The sequence below is a fragment of the Drosophila ananassae genome, chromosome XR (genome assembly GCF_017639315.1).
Source record: "Drosophila ananassae strain 14024-0371.13 chromosome XR, ASM1763931v2, whole genome shotgun sequence".
NCBI classification, from domain to species: Eukaryota; Metazoa; Arthropoda; class Insecta; order Diptera; family Drosophilidae; genus Drosophila; species Drosophila ananassae.
Window position 1 is genome coordinate 9,171,341 of NC_057932.1, and position 19,203 is coordinate 9,190,543.

A 19,203-nucleotide genomic window follows, 5' to 3' on the forward strand; every position below is an offset into this window, starting at 1 on the left:
AAAACTGCTTCGGATCCTGAGTAAACTGAATCCGGCAGCGGCGAATATAACTCCTATAACATTCTGCGTTATGCACGGTGAAATTGGACCGAGCTACTAAGTATCTTGAATAACTAACTGTACAACCAGATAATCTATGTTTATTAAAAAGACTACTCATAATGTTTTTTTAAATTTATAAGGTACCTTGTATACTAAGGCGGATTCGTTGAAGCGAACGGATATTTCCACGACACACAAGCGTCGAAAAATATGTTCAAGGAGTAATACAATTTTTTTAATGGGATGTTCATATCCTCGCATGCCAGTAAATCAGACCAATCAAATTCCGAAATTAACTTATTTCATTTCATAAAGTCAGCCTTACGGAAGAAACGAACTTTGAGATTTAAGTTTAGACTTAAGGTCAAAAAAGTAATTATTTTCGATTGAAACCCCAAGAGTGGGATGATATGGATCCTCAGGGTTAGAAAGGGGCAAAGTTCTGGAAAGAGTAATTCCATCAGGATCAGAAACGAAACATAAGTCCAACAGCCGACCTAAAGAATTTCTAACGTGGTTAATTTGCCCGAGTGACATGTCGAACATGCCCTCAGGGAAGTCATGGTGGGAGTTAAGCTATAAAGACGGTGAATTATCAACATTTGACCACATAAGTTCTGGGATATTAAAGTCACCCAGAGCTATCAGCTGGTCACCATCAGACAGACGATCGAAAACCAAACGAATAGCGGACAAATGTTGCCAGTATGTTGGCGGTTCGGACGAAGGTGGTATGTACGAACAGGTAACATACAAAGATTGATCGGACAAAGTGATTTTGATGCAAAGAAATTCAATGTCACCAAACTCTTGTGATTTTACCTCTTCAGAAGCGAATTTGGAGTCTACAGAAATTAGCACTCCTCCTCCCCTTCGCAAAGTTCTATCACATCTAAAAGTGGTGTACCTACTAGGAAAAACTTCGGAGCTTAAGATCTCCGGCTTTAACCAAGTTTCTGTAAATACAATAATGTGGGAGGCAAAAGAAGAACTATCAGAATACAGTTTGGGAAGTTTACTACGTAATCCTCTTGTATTCTGATAGGTAAAAAATTATAAAAAAAAGAATTCAACAATTGCCTGTGTACCTAAGTTTACGGGTCGCACATAAAATTATGTGTTTTATTCAATAAGTCATTGCTTTTTTTTGTCGGTAAAACCCAATTTAGAAATGGTGCTGCGCTGGTCTGTACGATCAACTAAGTGAGGCACCAAAACTGCCAGTTAATATCAGTGAAATGTGATTCATTGTTCATCTCACGCCACACACACTCACGTTTATCAACCCAAGGTTGTTTATCTTTCCGACTTTTGGTGCGAATAAATATTTTTTCTTCGTTTCAGATACGGCAATTCCCACATCCCAAGAATAGATAGATGATCACTCAAAAAGTGGAGGACTCTTCAGGAAGAATCGAACTACCTAAAACATAGTCGAAAATAGATAAAATGCCGATTACAAGATCTAGCTGCACAACACCTAGAGTCACATTTAGTATGGAACGACGGTTAAGTTGTTCCCATGTTGAACCCACGTATCGGAAGCACCGAGAGCGCACGGAAACGGGATTACTAGCGCGGAAGAAGATTTTTGGTCAAGGGAATACGACTATACCGACCTCTAAATCTAGCGATGAAACTCTCAATAGATTCTATTTATGTACATTTGAACGAATATCGAAGAGCTGTTTATATTTTCTATTAGTTTTAGTAATACTAAGCCGAAATACTAGCAGTGCTTTGCAAAACAGCGAGCAATACGCCAGAATACTCAGTAATGCGAGTGCGGCACACAGCAAAGAAGACCTGCAAGCCAATAATCACTTTACCCACAAGGTTGTCTCTAGCTTCGGCTTTGAGAAAAGTCTTGAGGCGATTGAAGCGAAAGGCCAAGAGGGCCAAGCACAGATAATTAGCGGTGGCAAACATTTGAACAATAATAAAAATACTCATAAAAACGGAGTGAGTCCGGAGGATGATTATGTTAAGTCGCATCAACAGATTGATGAGCAATTACAAAGCCTTGACCTCGACGGGGTCGACATTTTTGGCGCCTATAGTATTCCAAAGGAAGCGATATACACGAACGAGTTTGCGGTTCGAATTCCAGCCGGTAAACAACAGGCAGATGCGATCGCAGCAAAGTACGGTTTTGAAAACAAGGGACAGGTAAGATCAAGATCGCCCAAAAATTTTTTACCTTTTGAGATCAAATAAGTTAAAAGTTAAAAGAATCATCTTTCGCTTGTAATTTATTGCACAAAATATTTTTACAGACAAGGTGTGTATACATACATCTTCATTCATATATATACCATCTCTTTCTTTCATTTGCTTATGTATCACAGGATAGTACGCTTTGTTGGCCATGCATGGTCAATGTGCGACTTCCTCGTTTGCAAGTAACGCAAACGCCATATGTGGGTGAGAAAGCCTTATGAATATCAGTCTAGGTGAAGTTACACTCTAAGTCCAGATTACCCATGAAGAATAAATGCCAAAATCTTTGTAGCCTTAGAGGGGGTATTGCGCCCCTTCAAAAATTATATTTTTAATAAATAAACATTATTTTTTGTGGGTCGCAGCTTATTTCGTGCAGGTGAATAAAAAATGTTCAAGTTGTTATTGCAGCTAAACTAATAAGGATATTTCAAAAATTTAAACGCAATATTTTCATTTGGGATATTAACATATTTAATAACTAAAAAATAACTTCATAAACATAAAAAAGAAAAGAATAACTTAACAAAAACAAAATCACAGGCATTTTCAAGGCCGCAGCTTATTTCGTGCACTTAAGGGGGCAGGATGCACAGTGGTCGGGCTTGTATGGAACCGCGGCCATAAATACTTCTAGGTGTGCTATCGCTATGAAACTTTCACCACAAATCTAGAAAAGTATTATAAATATATTATAAAAAAATTTACCAGATCGTACCACTATATCCTATAGCTTCCATATAACTGATTGATCGGAAATGCAGTAACTTTGGTGTTTTTTAAGTTAGAGGATTGAGACTTTCCACACATGGTATATTTGACCAAAATATCTTATGTATAAAATTACATAAGGATCGGCCGACTATATCCTATAGCTGCCATATAACTAATTGATCGGAAATGTCGTAACTTTGGTGTTTTTTAAGTTAGAGAGTTGGGACTCTCCACAGATGTTATATTTGGTCAAAGTATCTAATCTACAAAATTTCATAAGGATCGGGTGACTATATCCTATAGCTGCCATATAAATGAACCATCGACAGTGGTTGGGCTTGTATGGTGCCGCGCCAAAAATATTTCTAGTGGCGATATCGCAATGAAATTTTTTCCAAAAATCTATAAAAGTATTCTAAACACACTGTAAAAAAATCGTATCGTATAGCTTTCATACAAACCAATGGCGCGATTTTTCATAAAATTATTTTTTTTTCCAATACTAAAATTTAATATTTGACCTTTAAATACAAGCATTAAATTGTAATCCCTAAGAAGTTTTACGTAACTATTAAGTTGAGGGAAGTCTTACTATTAAAAAAACAAACTAAATATTAATGTTTACTTATATTTGTATAAAGAAAGAGTTATAAGACTTCATCAACATAAAATTCTGTAAGCCCTATTCGCTGCACCATACATTAAAAGCATAGAAACGTGAGAAAACACACTTATAAGAAGAACTTAATAAAGTTTAAAGCAATGGAATAAACAAAAAATAAATCAAAACTATTATATTCAAATCTATTAATAAACACAAACTCAAAGGACGAAGGACAAAGCAACAGAACAACAACCCCACAAGCGAAAATAAATTTTTGTAGTGCAAAACTGACCCTGAAAAAGTTAAGAGGGTGTTAGAATTTTCACGATTGTAAGCACATCTGCAAATTTCTGCAAAAAAAATTTACACATTTATTACCTTAAGAGCCAGATAAACACATTGGTATATAACTTAATTGTGGCATTTCGTGGCATCACAACTAAAACTTTAACTAAACATCAAAAAGACGTTCAAAAAATAGACAAAAAACATGTATTTTTTCAAATTAATATAACAAGAACAGTTTAACATGTACGATTTTTTATAATATCTCAAATTTTAGAAAATACCTTGAACTTCAAAATCCATTACAAATATTTTAAATTTGGATACGTAATAAATGATCTGACCACTTCAAAGTTCGGTTTTGTTATGAAAAATTCGCGATGCGCGCAATATGCGCTGTGAAAATAAACACCTTCACTCAACTTCAATTCTATTTTTAAGAAGAACGTTTAATTTTCCGGACAAACCTAGTAAGCCACAAAGAAGTTTGGACAATTTAGAAACGATTTGTTTACTTTTCCTATATTTTTGTTGTTATGACTTTTTTTATTTTTGGCCTATGAGCGCAACCACTGTGGGATGGTTTCAGAGGCTGAAAAATAACAGTTTTTTGCGATTTTTTTTTGTTATGTCTGAGTAAATATATCAATTCAATTTTTTTACACAATTAATGGCTATATTTGGAGAGTATCTAGGAATTTTTATTTTTAAGAAATAATTATAATTTATCCCGTAACGGGCAGTCGGCCGGAGTCGCTTCCAAAAATTGGTCTCTTGCGGTGCGTAAAGTCTGGCCTTACAGTGTTATCGGAAATACAAAAATTGAATTGATTTACTTAAAATATTAGTTTCTTGTGCGGATGAACGAAACCATTTTGAAAAATATGCGATTTTGAATTTTTGGCGCGGTTGTAAAGTCGGAGGAACCATTTTTACATAAAAATCCGCCCATTATTGCCCGTAAAAATGGTGAAAAAAAATTAAAAAAAAAAAAAAAAGCATTCGTTCATCCGCAAGTATTTATTGTATTAAAGATGTGTGCAAAATTTTATTTAGATCCGAGCATTACTTTTTGAGTTACGTTACGCACCGACTTGAAAAAGTTGTTTTGAGAAAAACGCGTCTAAAGTTTTAAAAGCAATGGAAAGTATATGGAGAGAAAGAAACTAGAAAATCGGTATCTCAGCAAGTTTTAGTCCGATCGACATGAAACTTTCACAGGATATTCCTAAGATAATGTTCTATTATATAAAAAATTTCTGAAAAAAAATTTTTTTTGAAGTCTCAAACCATCCTGCCCCCTTAATTAGACTTAACATAAAACTCTTATTTTTTAACTTAATATTTAGTGTGTCCTCCCTTCTGGTTCTGGACAGACGTCAGTCGGGTTTTCATTGAAGAAACCAACTTTTTTGTTGTTTCCACGGGAATTTTTGCCCATTCTTCCAGAAGCGCCGTTTTCAATTCATTTTTATTGGAAATCTTCCTTTTTCGGATTGCCTGGTCCAATATTTCCCACAAATTCTCAATGACGTTTAAGTCTGGGGATTGGGCTGGTGTTATAACCACGTGGGGCCAAGTCTTTACAATACTGGCTGAATGCTTCGGATCATTGTCCTGGTAGTACCTAAATCGGTCCCGTATGCCCAACTTTTCGGCGCTTTGAAGCAGATTTTCCTTCAGTAGGTTTAAGTACATTTTGGCATCCATAATGCCATCGATGAAAACCAGGTTTCTTACTCCTGAGGCTGCCATACAGGCCCAAACCATAACGTTACCTCCGCCATGCTTCACCGTAGCTTTTAGATGCTGATTCTCGAGCTCCGTATTCGGTCGCCGCCAAACATACTGTCTTCCATCCGATCCAAACAGATTGAATTTGGATTCGTCCGCGAAAATAACATCATCCCAGAAGGATATGGGATGAAAGAGATGCTCCTTCGAAAATTTTAATCGAGCCGCTATATTTTTTTTACTGATGAAGGGGTTCTTCCGTGCTACACGACCATTAAAGTTGTGATCGTGTAGCACGCGGCGCACCGTATCAGCACTGCAGTTTTCCCCCATTTCCTGGGCAACTTCAGCCACAATTTTTGGGGCGAATAACTTCGGGTTCTCCTTAATTTTTCGAACTATACGGCGCTCCTCGTGTTCGTTAAGAATTTTGTTTGGCGCATTTCTGCCCTTATCCTCTATCCTATTCTCCCGAACAAATCGCTGGATGATGTACTGTACAGTACTAGGACTTAAGGATACCATCCCAGCAATGGCACGCAGACTTTTGCCACTTTTAAAGTGATGCAGGACGAGTTCTCGCTGCTCTATAGTTGTACGTGGAGCCATTTCAGTTTTTCGCCTGAATTCTGTGCAGTTAGAGTGACCAATCCTCGAGACGCAGATTATATAAATATTTAATGTTATATAATATCAAAAAGCCAAAAAAAAGTTGGGAGTTTGGCTTTAAATTTAATATTTTTGGTATATAAATATGCTGCACGAAATAAGCTGCGGCCTTAAAATTGACTGTTAATTTGGTTTTTGGTCTGTAACTTTTTTGTTTTTATGTTTATGAAGTTATTTTTTAGTTATTAAATATGTTAATATCCCAAATGAAAATATTGCGTTTAAATTTTTCAAATATCCCTATTAGTTTAGCTGCAATAACAACTTAAACATTTTTTATTCACCTGCACGAAATAAGCTGCGACCCACTGTATATTCTTGATCATAATCCCCTCCTAAGGGGTCGTTCAAGTATTACGTGACACTCATGGGGGTGGAGGGGTGTTCTAAAAATAAAAAAAAACTCACAATTTTTTAAGCTATCGATTTCAAATTTTGCACACATTCTTCTTTCCTTTGCATAGTGATTGATCGAATGCCATAACTTCGCTGTTTTTCAAGTAAGAAGGATGGGACATTCTACGTATTCCATTGGGCAAAATAATCCGATCTGCCAATTTTCAGAAGGATCGACCGACCATATCCTACAGCTGTCATATAACGATCGAAAATGACACCTTCCTATTTTCTTGGTTTTCAAAAATTAAAAAAATTTTTTTTGTCTTATTGAATTCTATAACATCTCAAGAATATACTCCTATATATTCAAGGTTATCCGGCTAAATAGTTTCGGAGGTACAGCCTTGAAAAGGTGGACGCTCGATGTCAGGTATAGGCAGAGCGCTAACTTTAAACGCGTTTTTCGCAAAACTATTGTATGTTTTTAAAGTCGTTTAACAAGATTTCCCGGAAACTACTCAAACATACGAGATACGATTCTCGACAACTTTAACGAAGAATTTTTTTTCGTTGATACAACTATTAAAAAAAAAATGTTAAACAAATTTCACCAAAATTTGAATTTTTTTGCATAAAGGTTTTTTCCTTTGTTCAGTTTCTAGTTTTAGGTCTGTTTTAAAAGAAAATATTTGGTCTTTTCTATTTAGATGATTCTGACAGGAATTGTGCTGTCATCGAGAAAGCACCTTTTTCCGAAGGTCATCAGAAATGACGTCTCTGTTGGGACTTGTGCCAGCATCAAATATCATAATTAATTCTATTTAAGTCTCTCAGTGTAACTAGCCGCAGCGGTCCACTAATTGCCCATTATCAGCTGTTCCATATTCTTTGTTTCTCCCAGATTCGCATGCGCTTTGTTGTTCTTTTGTAGCGCATGCACTTTGGGAGCTTTGATGGAGCTTCTGCGCAAGCTCTTAGGTTTATGCACTTGTATATTCGGTTTTGTTGGGATCGGCCGCTGCAGTTGTTTTGGGGTTAAATTGACCCAATAAAAAATATTGAAATCGAATTGTGGAGTCTTTATTAATTCGGTCGCTATCAAAACTCTGATATCTCAACAGTCTCAATGGCTGACTTCAATATTTCTTTCTGACCATTTTATAAATTCTTCAAATATGTATAATATATTTAAGAAACTTGAAAGTTGTAATAAAATATTTCATTCTTCATAAAAAAAAAATTATTGAAAATAGTCATCTTTTTGGCCGAGTAAACCCACCTAACCCCTTAATGAGACAAGTCGGTGCTGAGATTTTACCAGTGCAAATTGACTTTAATTAATTTCACAAATTTAATTTATTTTTATCCTGTTTATAAATTTTTTTTTTATCTGTTTTATCAAAATCTTTTAAAGTCTCATTGCCTTAAATACGAGTTTAGTCCTTTAAAAAGGCCAAGTTTACTTTTAATGTCATAAAGATTGGTTATCCTTGCGTCACACAGCTAAAAAATCACGTTATGGGCTGTATATATATTAATTTGTATCGATTTTGATGATTTTTTACTTTTTACTGTTCCTTTTTTTAATAATTTGAATAATAATTGTCCACAATTTATTTTTTTTTAGATCGGAGCCCTTGATAATTACTATCTCTTTCAACATCATCGGGTATCGAAGCGATCACTGCGTTCCAGTCGAGAGCACCAGAAAGCTTTGAGCTCAGAAGATGCAGTAAGTTTAAATGTTGTTCCGTTTCTGATGAGTTTCTAAGACAGTTACTTACAGGTAGAGTGGATGCAGCAGCAGCACGAAAAAGTGCGCCGAAAGCGTGATGGTCCCTACCAGGACTTGCCTACTTACAGTCCGTATAATGTTTTGCGCCCGCCTGGTAGCTTCGCAGTCGATCCGAATCCGCATCTTTCATTCTCCCCAGAGTCACTTTCGCTAGCCACGCACTCAAGTCGGATGGAGTACCGGGATGTCGGTTCGCACTCCATCTTTCCGGATCCGTTGTTCAAGGAGCAGTGGTATCTGGTGAGTAAAGTATGTAATCATATCTCACTTAAATTCTTAATTTTTAAAACCATTAATTAAAGCTAAATTTTTGATCCAAAGTTGGTTTATTGTTGTTTTTCTTTCTGTTATTTCAGTCTAATATTTCTTTCTAACCCTCTCTAAAATTTCAGTAAAAATAGATTTTCTCTTGACTGAGTTCCCTCTGAATGTTATACATTAATTATAGTTTTTGTTTTATCCAATAAAACAGGATCTTACTAAACGGATGAAATGTTTTTTTTTTTATGTTTTTATGTATCTTTGTTTTAAGCTTAATTTGGTATAATAAAGGTATAAAATTTAACTTTAACAAATATTCTCCTAATGTTGTTTCACAGAATGGAGGTGCTAAGGATGGGTTGGACATGAATGTGGGACCCGCATGGCATAAAGGCTACACCGGTAAAGGAGTGGTGGTATCCATTTTGGATGACGGCATCCAGACAAATCATCCGGATCTGGCCCAGAACTATGTAAAAATTCACAAAATACTATATATATACTATGTATTTATATAATTTAATGGATAATATTTTTACTCTCAGGATCCGGAAGCTTCGTTCGACATAAACGGAAACGACTCTGATCCAACACCCCAAGACAATGGGGACAACAAACACGGGACCAGATGCGCCGGTGAAGTTGCTGCGGTGGCCTTTAACAATTATTGTGGAGTAGGTGTGGCCTATAATGCCAGTATAGGTGGTAAGTGTGTATACAATCCAGTAAAAGGTCCTTAAAATAATATGAAAAAAACAGGAAAGGGGAGATAATTTATAAATCTTGCAATTACCAATAAATTAGCATTCAAGAAGAAATTAAAATCCAAGAAATATCAGCCCCAGTAATATAAGATTTACTCGGATGGTACTAAATTCAGAAAAATATTTGGATTTTATTAAATGATTTCTATGGAAGTTATAAGACAAATTATCGGTCATTTAAAGGTGGGCGAGGAGATTCCCAACGATTTGTTTGCTTAGAAAAAAATTGGAAGATTCATAATTGACTGGAGATTCGTGTTAGAAACAAACGAATCACCGTTTAGAAGAAACATTTTTATGTTCGGTTTGGTTTGTACAAAAATTCGGTTTGTAAATCAAGAAAGAACTTAATATAGAATACAAAATAAGCGTACAATTTTATTTTAACCCCTTTATATTGCAGGCGTTCGTATGTTAGATGGGAAGGTCAACGATGTAGTAGAGGCACAAGCACTAAGTCTCAATCCATCGCATATTGACATTTACAGTGCGTCATGGGGACCAGAGGATGATGGCTCAACGGTCGACGGCCCTGGACCACTGGCGCGCCGGGCCTTCATTTACGGTGTAACAAGCGGGCGGCAAGGAAAAGGCTCGATCTTCGTGTGGGCCTCAGGAAATGGTGGCCGCTACACGGACTCATGCAATTGCGACGGATACACCAACTCAATCTTCACACTTTCAATTTCGAGTGCAACTCAAGCTGGGTAAGTATCAAGAGAGTTATGCTCTTTAAGCCCTTCTTTAACTGTGAATATTTGCATTATAGCTTCAAACCCTGGTACTTAGAGGAATGTTCCTCTACCCTAGCCACTACTTATAGTTCGGGAACCCCGGGTCACGATAAAAGCGTTGCTACTGTGGACATGGACGGCCGCCTGCGGCCTGATCACATTTGCACAGTAGAGCACACAGGGACTTCAGCTTCAGCGCCTCTCGCGGCAGGCATATGTGCACTGGCACTCGAGGCAAATCCTGCATTGACATGGCGAGACATGCAGTATTTGGTGGTGTACACCTCTCGGCCAGCGCCCTTGGAAAAAGAAGCCGGTTGGATGCTTAACGGTGTGAAGCGCAAGTACAGCCATAAGTTCGGATACGGGTTGATGGACGCGGGGGCAATGGTTTCATTGGCGGAGCAATGGACTTCTGTTCCGCCACAGCATATTTGTAAGTCGCGGGAGAACAACGAAGACCGCAGAATTGACGGTACTTATGGTTTTACATTGGACACACATATGGATGTGAATGGTTGCGCTGGTACCATTAACGAAGTCCGCTATTTAGAGCACGTACAGTGCCGCATAACACTGCGCTTCTTTCCTCGCGGCAACTTGCGCATCCTACTCACGTCCCCGATGGGCACCACCAGCACGTTGTTGTTCGAAAGGCCACGCGATATCGTCAAGTCAAACTTCGACGATTGGCCTTTCCTCAGCGTCCATTTCTGGGGAGAAAAAGCTGAGGGCAGATGGACCTTGCAAGTACTCAACGGCGGTCGGAGACGCGTCAACCAGCCGGGAATTCTTTCTAAGTGGCAGCTCATATTTTACGGCACCTCTGTTCAACCAATGCGGCTCAAAGCAGAGCTTCTCAGTAGGAACTCGCAGCTACGCAGTCCTCTAGTATCAAATCCCTTTCTATTTCCCTCGGCTCCACCCTCGGGGTCGAATATCGGCCAGCCCGCCAATGAAGGTGGCAACTTCAACACGGACAGCTTTTCGAGCTACCTCAACTACCAAAACATTTTCAGCAGCGCTGGTTCGAATCCAGAGCCAGCTACTGCTACATTGGATGGCCGCAATATAAGTGCGTCCTTTACGACTTCTGGTGACTCATTTACTTCCACCTCTGCAGCTGCCGTTCAAGTTTTGGGAGCAACTGACCAAAGAAGTAATGACATGTCGATATTGCATTCCTGTGATGCTGAGTGTGACTCATTAGGTTGCTACGGGAGAGGACCCACCCAGTGTGTGGCCTGCAGTCATTACCGGCTTGATAAGTATGTCGACAATGAAAAACCTACAAATTTGTCACTTAAACAAGACTATTTGATTTTCAGCACTTGTGTCAGCCGTTGTCCACCGCGCTCCTTTCCCAATCAGGTCGGTATATGCTGGCCTTGTCACGATACTTGCGAGACATGTGCTGGTGCGGGACCCGACAGCTGTCTTACCTGTGCTCCAGCTTATCTGCATGTCATCGATCTTGCCGTCTGCCTGCAAATTTGTCCTGATGGATATTTTGAGAGTAAGTCAGAAAACTAAAGAAAAAATTTAACATTTTGAAAGAATCTTGTTTTTTTTTTGTTTAAAAGCTTAATTAAATAAAACAAAAATTCGGGAGGATTCGAAGTTGATAAAATCTTGCAGTTAGGTGACACATTATATAATAAAATATATTGTATCATATTTACATCGCAAATATCGGATACAGTTGGCCTATCCTTATGAGGATTTCGTTACCAATCAATTTATTATTATATGAATTTTAACAAGAAGGGAAAGCTAACTTCGGGCGGAGCCGAAGTTGATATACCCTTGCAGTTCAGTCGCAGTCCGCTAGGTGGCGCCACGCATCTTATATTATTAGATATATAGCGGATCGTATATAGTCGGCCGATCCTTATGAAAATTGGCAGATCAGATTGCTTTTCCCAAAATAGAATCTGTACCAAATCTCATCTTTCTAACTTAAAAAACACCAAAGTTATGTCAATTTCGATCGTTCTATGACAGCTATAGGATATAGTCGGCCGATCCTTATGAAATTTTGTACACAAGATATTTTGGTCAAATATAACACGTGTGGAAAGTCTCAACTCTCTAACTTAAAAAACACCAAAGTTATGGCATTTCCGATCAATCAGTTATATGGCAGCTATAGGATATAGTCGACCGATCCCGGCCGTTCCGACTTATATACTACCTGCAAGGAAAAGAAGGATGTGTGCAAAGTTTCAACTCGATAGCTCTAAAACTGAGAGACTAGTTTGCGTAGAAACCGACAGACAGACGGACAGACAGACAGACGGACAGACGGACATGCTTATATCGACTCAGGAGGTGATCCTGATCAAGAATATATATACTTTATGGGGTCGGAGATGTCTCCTTCACTGCGTTGCACACTTTTGACCAAAATTATAATACCCTCTGCAAGGGTATAAAAATTGCTAAATTTCTATCTTCAAATACACCCAAGCTAATGAAAAATATGTATACAATTAAGAGGATGGAGATCCTCCTTCACTGCGTTGCACACTTTTGACTAAAATTTGATTCACTCTGCAAGGTCATAAAAAAGAAAGAGAAGCTAACTTCGGACGGAGCCGAATAATATATACTATACTTACAGGGATATTAATTTTCTATTATATACATACCTATTGAAAAAAATAGAGTCAAATAACACAGGCCGACAATTTCCAACTTTTTTTTTCTCCACGCATAATTTTATCTGTTCTATATCCTTTAGGCTCCCCTGTACCAAAATCCAGAGCAAACATAGGTTCCATCACCCAAAGTTTCCGAGGTACACCTAAGAGAAGAAATTGATAAAAATTTACCATATATTGAATTATGTAGCCCATGTAATTGCGTCGACCATCATTGTTTTTAGTGCATATCATTTTCGAAATGCATGTGTACCAACTAAAATTTAAAAATGGCATCTAGCAGTTACCATATCTTTGGAATACTCACCCAAATTTGAAATCTCAGATTTTTTACATTAATTTTTGGTCTTCTATGATTTTTTCCCGAAAATCGTTTTTTTTCCGAAAATAATGTTTAACCACCTATAATAAATTCAATAAAATTATTTCGAGTTTTCCCTCTCCTATCAGATCAATTTCGAATTATATGTACATATTTGAAACAATGAAGTTCCAAGCACAAATCTGCCCAATCATAAAAGTTAAAACCTTTTCGACCATTCTGTTATATGGTAGCTATAGAATATTGTTGGCAGATCCTTTTAAAATGTAGATACAGTCAGCCGTTCTTTGAAGAATTTGGTTTTGATTTGTATATTTAAGGATCATAAGGATCGGCCGACTATATACGATCCGCTATATATCTAATAATATAAGATGCGTGGCGCCACCTAGCGGACTGCGACTCAACTGCAAGGGTATATCAACTTCGGCTCCGCCCGAAGTTAGCTTTCCTTTCTTGTTTGATATTGATAAGTTATAATGTTACAGAATTTCTAAAACAAGAATGAAATATGGGAACCTCGTGTATTCAATACTAAGCTTAATTTTTTGCTGGGTGGGCGATTTTGGTCTGGTCAAAATAATAAGTACTACACAGGTGTACTTTGATAAATTTTAAAGGATTAAAGCTAGATTCGAGTTAAGATATGTGGGATTTTATTATTTTCCTAGCATATTTAAGTATATCCCAGGAAAAAAAATTCTATAGTTGGGGCAAAAAAAAAAGATGTATTGTACAACATACAAAAAATTGTACAACAGAAAAAAGAAAAATTGCTTTAATTCTGCAAAAGGAAGGATAAAGTCTTCGGGAAATCGCTAAAAGACTTGGGCAGTCATTATTTTTGGTTTTAGAGCATTCTGCCTAAAATTCAAGGTTCAATTCGAAATTCGGGGTCGGAAGAAGAAATCCTGTCAAACGACCGACACTGCTCATATTGACCATGAAATATCGTCTAGATCAGTTCGTCGTAGACTTACTGTTGCTGGCTTACAAGGACGCATAGCCTGAAAAGTTCCTTTCCTTCGAGGGAATAATTTAAAGATGAGGAAACAGTTAGCCCAAAATCATTTGGCATGAACTGGACCAGAGGGTTTCAAAAAGTGGAATAATGTCCTATGGAGCGACGAAACAAAACTGAATATATTTGGTAACGACTCCAGAAAGAATGTACGACGACCCAAAGGCAAAGAATTCGACGCCCGGTACTCGAAATAGACCGTTAAACATGGAAGCGGAAACATTATGATTAGGGACTGTTTTTCTTGGCATGGAGTTGTCCCGATTCATCGAATTACCGACACTATGACCCGATTTGAGTATAAAAATATATTGTCTGACATAATGTTGAGGAAGACATGCCCTTGAGATGGGTCTTTCTACAGGACAACGACCTAAAACACACATCAAAGCTGGTCAAGGCTTAGTTCACCGAAAACAAGGTGGAAATTATGAAGTGGCCAAGACAAACTCCAGAGTTAAACCCAATAGAAAACCTATGGGGAGAGCTTAATCGTCGGATTGGCACAAACACATTTCAAAATAAAGAAGAATTACAGCAATTTGAAGAGAAGACAAAGTTTGGAGACGTGCCGTAAAATAAATGCCCAGCATGCCGAAACGGATAACAAAAGTTATACAAAATAAGGGGGGATATACTGGGTATTAGCATAAGATTACTATAAAAAAAAAGAATTGAGAAAATGTTTTTTATTTTTAAGTTAGAGGCTTTGAAGAATTTCTGTACTTATTTTTTTGACCAACCCTTTTTTATGTTTTTTAGGTTTAATCCACAATAAATTCTACAGATTTCGTGAAATATTCTTATGTTAAGTATTTTTATAATCAACATTATGCCAGAAAACTAAAAGAGATTAGAATTGGTTCGTTACGGTAATAAAAGAAGATTTACGTGACATACAAGAAATCTAATGAGCGTGTACTTATTATTTTGGCCAGCAGTGTATATCCGATCCGATATACATATACCTAACAATTTAAACCGCAAATTTACTGCAAAAGTTTATCTACTTCGGTTCCACCCGAAGCTAGTTTCACGTTCTTGTTTTATTTCTGTTTGTTTATTGCATATCCTACCTGTACAGCCTTGTTAATAATTTTTATTCAAAGCTGTTTTTGATACATTCGTACTTTTTACAGACTCCAGAAACAGAACGTGCATCCCTTGTGAGCCAAATTGCGCTTCGTGTCAAGATCATCCAGAATTTTGCACAAGTTGCGACCATCATCTTGTTATGCATGAAAACAAATGCTATTCTGCTTGTCCGTTAAATGCGTTTGAAACTGAGGATAATAAGTAAGTGTGTTAAAAAATTTATATTGCCGACCTGAAAAATGTGTGTTGAGATAACCAATTGAGATAATGGTTTTAAAACAGATGTGCCTTGTGTCACTCGTCGTGCGCCACTTGCAATGGCCCGACGGAGCTAGACTGCATTACCTGTCGCCCGAGTCGATATGTCTGGAAAAACAAATGCCTTAACAGCTGCCCCAGTGGATTTTTTGCGGACAAGAAACGCCTCGAGTGCATGCCTTGCCAGGAGGGCTGCAGAAGCTGCACCAGCAACGGAATTTGTTCAGAGTGCCTTGAAAACTGGACGTTGGCGAAAGATAAATGTATTGTTCCTGGAAGTGAGGCTTGTAGTGAATGTAAGTCTTTTATGCATTTAAATTAAGCTGCATTGCTATAGACCGACATCATAGGCCGACATAAAAAAATCGTCTTCAGCAAAATCTATTTTCGCGCTCAACCTTACGGAATTTCCCCAAATTTTACCATGTATTTTTATGTAGAACATTGAAATCCTCATCCTATATATATATTCATATATAGTTCTTTACAGAAGTCAAACCTGGTTATTACTATTCTCATTTCTATCACTTACTTTGAATGCAATATAATAATTTCCCTAATCAACTTGCAGCAGAGTTTTTGAGCCAGTCGAAAGATCACTGTCTGGCGTGTGACGCTTCCTGTGAAAGCTGCAGCGGACCTTCGGAAACGAATTGCACGTCCTGTGCTCCAAACCGGCTCCTGGAGCAGAAACGATGCGTGAGCGGTTGTCAGGACGGGTTTTTCATGGAGACAGGTGTTTGCTTGCCGTGTCTTCACACTTGCAGCCAATGCGTCTCGCGTACCAACTGCAGTAATTGTTTGAAGGGTCTACAGCTTCAAAACGGAGAATGCCGTACAACCTGTGCCGATGGGTATTTAAAAAAATGTTCACATAATGTCTAGAATTACACAAATTTTCGCATTTTAGCTACTACAGTGACCGGGGAATTTGCGCCAAATGTCATCTCAGTTGCCACACTTGCAGCGGACCTCGTCGCAACCAGTGCGTGAAGTGTCCGGCCAGTTGGCAACTGGCAGCCGGCGAATGTCATCCAGAGTGTCCCGAGGGTTTCTACAAATCTGACTTTGGTTGTCAAAAGTGCCACCACTACTGCAAAACGTGCAATGGTGAGAACTCTGCTTGACAAAAATATTTTAAACATGTGTTGTGTCGTTTTTCCTGAAAACACTTCTTTAGTCTCGGTAAACACGAACTCGAAACATGCTGGACCGCTTTGGATCAAACTGACTCCTTTATTTTGTTAATTAACTAACTAAATAATATTGTCTTATTAAAATTTTTCTAATTAAAACTAAAATTGTAATTTTTTTGTAGCCATTTGAGAGAAAGGTTTGGTCCAAAATCCAATTTATTTGAAAGAAGCTTGTATAAAGTCAAAAATTAATGTTTTCAAATTCCGTCGATTAGTCCAGGAATTACTTTTTCACTAAAGAGCAATTAAAAGTGTTTTATTTACATTTCAAAATCATTTAAAATTATTTTAGACGCTGGACCTCTCGCCTGCACCTCATGTCCCCCACACTCTATGCTAGATGGCGGCTTGTGCATGGACTGCCTTAGCTCACAGTACTACGATTCGACATCATCAAAATGCATAACGTGTCACGACTCGTGTCATTCCTGCTTCGGGCCTGGACCATACTCCTGTAAAGCTTGCTTAGCGCCACTTTTTCTGGACCAGCTCAATAGCCAATGTGTTCCCTGTTGTCAGAACCAGACAACTCTTTCGAACTGCTGTCATTGCAATGAGGAAACAGGTAAGACGATAGCTTCGAAGCTAGAAGTTCAAAAATATTAGCACGTGGGGAGGGGTAATAAGTTCGTGTCGCGTTTACATAGTTTTTGAAACGCTAAAGTTTTCAACCAGCTCGGGCGGAGCTAAATCAGTTACAGCAAAAAATTTACTTGATGTGCCCTAAATCGGACATTGGTTTTCATTTTAGGCGGTTGTAAGGTCACCTCAACAGGTGGAAAACGCCGCACTGTTATTGGAAACGGCAATTCGTTTGGAGGCGATTCTGAATCCAGAACACTTGGTAATGAAGGAAATAGCAACGAGTTTGTTCTTAGATTGAGCTCACCACTGACGGCCATCACAGCCATTGCCGTAGCAGTTTGTTTGCTGATCATAACGATTTTCTCCGTCATATTTGCTGTTTTACAGGTAAGATATTGCACACTTATAAATATTTTCCTTATAAACCGTAATTATCTGTGTAGTATCGATCTTATGGAATATATTTTTAATCGTAATCACCTTGTCGATTAAAGCATGTCTGTTTGTTGTCTGTTTTCATGCAAAATAGTCTGTCAATTTTATAACTATCGCCTCCAAACTTTGCACTTACTTGTCCTTCTTTTCCTTTCCCGCAGTCATAGGTCGGGTCGACAACTATATCGCTTAGCTGCTATTTAACCAATGTTACCTGTTTTTTTTTTTAAATATATTATATATTTTTTTTTTAGAAATTGTTATTAGTATCAGTTGAATTTATCTTATAGCTGCCAAATATAGCAAACAAGCATCAGCCAAGTGGCGTGGACAATGATTACTTAATCATTCAGAAGTATTTTTCCGATCTATCAGTTATAGGCAGATATAGCAAAATGTGAAAAATTTAAGTTATAATCAATGATCCATTCTATCCTTTTTACTATAAAAACACCAAAATCATGGCAATTCCGACTATTTAAAAGCTAGCAATAAAATATAGCAGAGCGAACCCGATCTTAAACAAGTTAAAATTCTATTTGATAAAGAAAAAAGGTGTGTGTCAAGTTTTGAGTCGGTAGCTTCAAAACTAAGAGACTAAGAAAACTTAGAGAAATAAACTGACGGACATATATCGACTCTGGAGGTGATCCTGATTAAAAAAAAAATATATATATATAGCAAAAAGTTAAAAAAAAATTTGTATTTTTATCTTTTAGCGGAATAGTAATCACGTCTTCAGGAACTCAGTGCGCTATAAAAAAATTATAAGCAAATCGTCCAGCAGGCGAAACAACTCGTCAGCAACACCTAAAAGCGAGGCAAGATTCATATTTAACATTGGCGAGGACGACAATAGCCAAGACGAAAACTCAGAAGACGAGGAAGTCGGAAATGCGGGCACGGAAGTGAAAAGGATTGTCTTCGAACCCAAAGCTAAACGCATACTTCACGGAAAAGAATTTTACATTGAGAGTACAAAAGATATTGATACGATCAAGTTTCAATGCAAAGCCGACCAGAAATTGGAACGCCAACCCATAAGTTTCGAGGAAACGGATGGAGATATTAATCCTAAAGACACGAACAGGAATTCGCTAACAAGTCGTACATACGTCTGTAGCTGATTGCCCAATCAGTGATAAACTCAAATGCGAAAGTAATTTTACTATCAAGAATTTGATCTTGGATTTCTTGCTCTGGACAAGTAAATTTTTACATTACTTTGAGGAACATAGCGAATCGAAATATTTAACATCCGAAAATGATAAAAATTTATATGTGATTGTGAATTGTTTTTATATATATATTTGTAAATTTAATGTTTGTATTAAATTTTTATGAAAAATGTTATGTCAAGTTGAAAGTGCTCTTTGTTGTTATTAATTACATAAGGGGAAAGATTTTTTAAGCGTTATATTCAAGGTGTCTCCAACTTGGGGAACAATTAAAATGAATCTGCAATGT

General features: G+C 37.5%; 1 protein-coding gene across 4 annotated transcripts in view; it reads left to right on the plus strand.

Annotated features, from left to right (window-relative positions):
* The window catches only part of LOC6502035 (furin-like protease 2), a 28,328-nt gene extending 9,239 nt beyond the window's left edge, over positions 1-19,089 (plus strand). For 2 of the 4 annotated variants that reach the window (XM_032456011.2, XM_032456012.2), the window contains 15 exons: positions 1,387-2,211; positions 8,235-8,339; positions 8,394-8,651; positions 9,002-9,136; positions 9,209-9,368; positions 9,831-10,134; positions 10,197-11,429; positions 11,490-11,677; positions 15,307-15,463; positions 15,545-15,816; positions 16,092-16,374; positions 16,431-16,630; positions 17,009-17,281; positions 17,468-17,688; positions 18,456-19,089. In XM_032456011.2, the coding sequence (XP_032311902.1) occupies positions 1,492-2,211; positions 8,235-8,339; positions 8,394-8,651; positions 9,002-9,136; positions 9,209-9,368; positions 9,831-10,134; positions 10,197-11,429; positions 11,490-11,677; positions 15,307-15,463; positions 15,545-15,816; positions 16,092-16,374; positions 16,431-16,630; positions 17,009-17,281; positions 17,468-17,688; positions 18,456-18,863 (4,917 nt within the window). In that variant the 5' untranslated portion in view covers positions 1,387-1,491 and the 3' untranslated portion in view covers positions 18,864-19,089. The remainder of the gene's footprint in view (positions 1-1,386; positions 2,212-8,234; positions 8,340-8,393; positions 8,652-9,001; positions 9,137-9,208; positions 9,369-9,830; positions 10,135-10,196; positions 11,430-11,489; positions 11,678-15,306; positions 15,464-15,544; positions 15,817-16,091; positions 16,375-16,430; positions 16,631-17,008; positions 17,282-17,467; positions 17,689-18,455) is intronic. The other 2 variants (XM_032456014.2, XM_032456015.2) reach the window with 2 other exon arrangements.
* The last annotated feature ends 114 nt before the right edge of the window (positions 19,090-19,203 follow it).